The sequence below is a fragment of the Nematolebias whitei genome, chromosome 19 (assembly GCF_014905685.2).
Source record: "Nematolebias whitei isolate Nwh7 chromosome 19, NemWhi1, whole genome shotgun sequence".
NCBI lineage: Eukaryota > Metazoa > Chordata > Actinopteri > Cyprinodontiformes > Rivulidae > Nematolebias > Nematolebias whitei.
The window spans coordinates 13595982-13600074 of NC_056516.1; the positions used below are offsets into that span (position 1 = coordinate 13595982).

The 4093-nt window shown below is 41.5% G+C and overlaps 1 protein-coding gene across 1 annotated transcript in view; it reads left to right on the forward strand.

Moving 5' to 3' along the window:
- Window positions 1-4093, forward strand: part of sacm1la (SAC1 like phosphatidylinositide phosphatase a) — a 25957-nt gene that overhangs the window by 7178 nt on the left and 14686 nt on the right. Inside the window, exons 6-12 of the mRNA XM_037693392.1 lie at window positions 894-953; window positions 1037-1070; window positions 1187-1288; window positions 3441-3526; window positions 3634-3720; window positions 3807-3875; window positions 3964-4043. Of these exons, the coding sequence (XP_037549320.1) occupies window positions 894-953; window positions 1037-1070; window positions 1187-1288; window positions 3441-3526; window positions 3634-3720; window positions 3807-3875; window positions 3964-4043 (518 nt within the window). The remainder of the gene's footprint in view (window positions 1-893; window positions 954-1036; window positions 1071-1186; window positions 1289-3440; window positions 3527-3633; window positions 3721-3806; window positions 3876-3963; window positions 4044-4093) is intronic.

Sequence of the window (4093 nt, forward strand, 5' to 3'; positions counted from 1 at the left end):
TTCTGTTAGCAGCATTAGCAGGTCTTGTTAGCAGCTTGATGACAATAACGACCGCAGCAGCTGCTCTCCCAGACTACCCTCCAGAACGGGGTCTGGCAGATGGAGAACAGAACAGAACTGTTCCTAGAATTTGGTCTGTACAGGTAGATGGAGGATCATGGAGAAGGCCGCCATGATAGGCCAGAGCCTGAGGCTGCAAGGACTGAACCACTATGGCAGGATTTCTTTAGGGGATTTAAAACATTTGATAAAGTCAATAGAAACATCAAAACAAATATGTTCTTGTTATTTGTATTTTGTTTTACGGCACCTGATTTATTGTTTTATCAAGTCAAGTCAAGTCATCTTTATTTGTAGAGCACAATTTAAAACAGATAAACTGTTATCAAAGTGCTTAACAGAAAGCAGCATTCACAGAGTTTTATAACACTACTTTTATTTTACTGCATTTTTGCTGTAGTTTATTGTTATTGTCTGTACTTGGTATGTTCCGTCTAAAACAGGTCTCTCTTGTTGAGTCCCCATGACTCACTGAGACTAACCTGGATGAATAAAGGTTGAATGAATGAAAGGATGACACGATGGCAAGGCGGCGACACAGAAAACTCCAAAAGTGCGTTGCGATCTTACTCGTACTGTGGGTGTGCAGTGTAGGTGCAAAAAAAGTTAAAACAAAAACAACAGGAACAAAAAAAGAGCGAGTCGAAGCTGAAGTGAAACAGGAGGAATCTGAGTTGATGAATTGTTACAGAATACTTATGAAAATGTGATTTAGTCAAAATGCATTTGTTAAAAAGTATTTTTGAAGAGTGCCGTTTTAAATAAACATGGCTTCAAAGTCCTCTGGGATGCAGTTTAGGTTGATTTCTCACTCGGTTGCTTGTGATTTTCAGGCTGATCAGAGGTTTGTGTGGAACGGCAACCTGCTGAGGGAGCTGGCCGGGCAGCCAGAGGTAACTCATATTTCTGTTGTCGTCTATAAAAATGTGCTCTTTATTCTTCTTTCAATCACCTAACGGTCACTGTTCCTCCACAGCTGCACAGGTTCGCCCTCCCTGTTGTTCATGGATGTATCCTTCCCACAGTCTGGTGTTTAATGGTTTATAATAATCCAGTGGAACTATAATAATCCAGTGGAACTACCCAGTATGAGGGCCAAAACTTTTCTTTGACTGCCCTGGTTCAGTCATCGTGATGAAACCGTGTCGAATAAACGGGAAAATCTTTGAGTGGATCCTCATTTCCAGGAGAAGCTGCTTCCGGGCCGGCGTCAGGTACTACGTGAGAGGTGAGAGCCTAAAAGTGTCACCTTGACCCCATGAGACAGACTGTTTTGTCTCGACAAGTTCAAGATGAAGGACATTCTGACATCAGCAGTCATCTCTCTGTAGTACCTGCTAAAAGAAAAAGTCGTTCCACCAGTTCAAGTTATTTCAGGGCATTTTACAGAGAAATAAGTAATTTAAAGGTGTAGTTCAGCCATTTTTAAGCAGGTTTCTGTAAAAATCATGTCTTTACAGTTTTAGACAGCTTATTGAAACAAAGTTTAACTGGCAGGACTGATGGCTCATCAGATCACAGTGAAGATCAGAGTTGATCGCTGCCTTCAAATCCTCCAAACTTCATTATGTTCATACAAACATCACGCTGCTGAAGATCTAAGGTTTTTGTCTCCTGTTGTGATGTCAAGACAAGGAATTGTGAATACTGTATTTCCAACTGTAATAATTGTAATACTTTGTTTATTTACATAATGACTTGCTGCATGTCCGGCCCCCAAGCAGTTTAGTTAAAAACAGAACATCCAGAAAGTTTTCACGGTGCTTCGTTTATTCCACGTTTTCTTTTGTTACAGCCTTATTCCAAATTGTATTAAATTATTCTCTTTCCTCAAAATTCTACACACAACACCCCATTATGAGAATATGAAAATTTTATTTTTTATTTTTTATTATTTTAGCAAATTTGTAAAAAATAAGAAAAATAACGTTTACACAAGTTTTCACAGCCTTTGTTTAAAACTTTGTTGATCCATGTTTGGCAGCAGATGCAGCCTCCAGTCTTTTTCAACATGATGCTTCCAGCTGAGCTCACCTCTCTTTAGACAGTTTGTCCCATTCTTCTCTGCAGTACTTCTCAACCTCCATCAGGTTGGATGGAGACGTATGTGCAGCCATTTACAGAGATCTCCAGAGATGTTCAATCTGATTCAAGTCTAAACTCTGGCTTGGCCCCTCCAGGACCTTCACAGAGTGGTCCTGAAGCCACTCCGACAAGATCTTGATCATGTGTTTTGGGTTGTTGTCCTGCTGTCTGAGGTCAGGAGCTCTCTGGAGCAGGTTTTCATCCAGGAGGTCTCTGTACATTCTGCTGCATTCATCTTTCCCTTTATCCTGACTACTCTGCCAGTTCCTGCTACTGAAAAACATCCCATACCATGATGCTGCCACCACCACGCTTCACTGTAGGGATGTATTGTTCTGGTGATGAGCTGGTTTCCTCCAAACATGATGTATGGCATTCACACCAGAGTGCAATCTTTGTCTCATCTGACCAGATGATATGTTTCTCCTGGTCTGAGCATCCTTCAGGTCCTTTTGTCAAACTCCAGATGTGCTGCCATGTTCCTTTTATTAAGGAGCAGCTTTCATCTGGCTACTCTACCAGACAGGCCTGATTGGTGGATTGCTGCAGAGATGGTTCTTCTGGAAGGTTCTCCTCTCTCCACAGAGGAACGCTGGAGCTCTGACAGAGTGACCATCAGGTTCTTGGTCACCTCCCTGACTAAAGCCTTTCTCCCCCGATCTACAGACCTTTGACTTCATGCTTGGTATTTGTGCTCTGACCTGCACCGTCAGCTGTGGCACCTTCTATAGACAGGTGTGTGTTTCCAAATCAAGTCCAGTCAGCTGGATTTACCACAGGTGGACTCCGTTTAAGTTGTAGAAACATCTCAAAGAGGATCGGTGGAAACACCTGAGCTCAATTTGAGCTTTATGGCAAAGGCTGTATTTACATAAATGTGATTTCTTAATTTTCTATTTTTAATAAATTTGCAAAAATCTCAAATGATCTTTTTTCACATTGTCATCATGGGGTACTTTGTGTAGAATTTTGAGGAAAGATTTAATACAATTTGGAATAAATCTGTAACATAAAACGTGGGAAAAGTGAAGCGCTGTGAAAGCTTTCTGGATGTACCGTGTACACACACACACACACACACACACACATTTGAATATCTGGCACCAGTAACATAAAGGTTCACTTCGTTCTCTTTTCAATTCCAGTCCAGAAACACACTTCTTCTCCAAAACGTTCAGTATTCAAATCCGTCAGAGACTTCTGCGTACCATTTGTTTGTCTCAAAGGACCTGAGCAGGGCGCAGGGACATTTAGAGGCTGGCCACCCCCCTCTTACTGTCCTACTGTCTCCACAGGCATCGACTCTGAAGGCCACGCTGCTAATTTTGTGGAGACTGAGCAAATAGTTTTATATGAGGGTGCAAAGGCTTCATTTGTACAGGCAAGTATATTGACCCAGCCCTGTGTTTGTTCTCTGGAGCTTTTCAGATTAAAACTGAAAGGTTTGACTGATTTCAAAATAATAACTTTTATTATTATTATTCCTAGACTCGAGGCTCGATGCCCTTTTACTGGAGTCAGAGGCCCAACCTGAAATACAAACCCAAACCTATCATCAGCAAATCTATGAATCATGTAAGAGGAGCACGGTTCTTATGTTCTTGCCAGTTTGGGGCTGTGGTAGAAGAGAAGATGTGCTAACTGTTTGAAACTGTGCACAGATGGATGGTTTCCAGAGGCATTTCGACTCTCAGATTCTCATCTATGGAAAACAAACTGTCCTGAACCTGGTGAGGCTCCTACTTTTTATTACAGGTTATTATTATAAACGAGCCCTACTCACAGTTCTTCAACTATTTTTTCTTTTTTAATTTCCAGGTGAATCAGAAAGGTTCGGAGAAGCCACTAGAGCAGACATTTGCTAAGATGTCCTCTGGTCTGGGCAATGGTTTGCTCAAGTAAGTGTCCTCTGTCATTTTGTCCACATTCAGGATTTATTTGCAGCTGC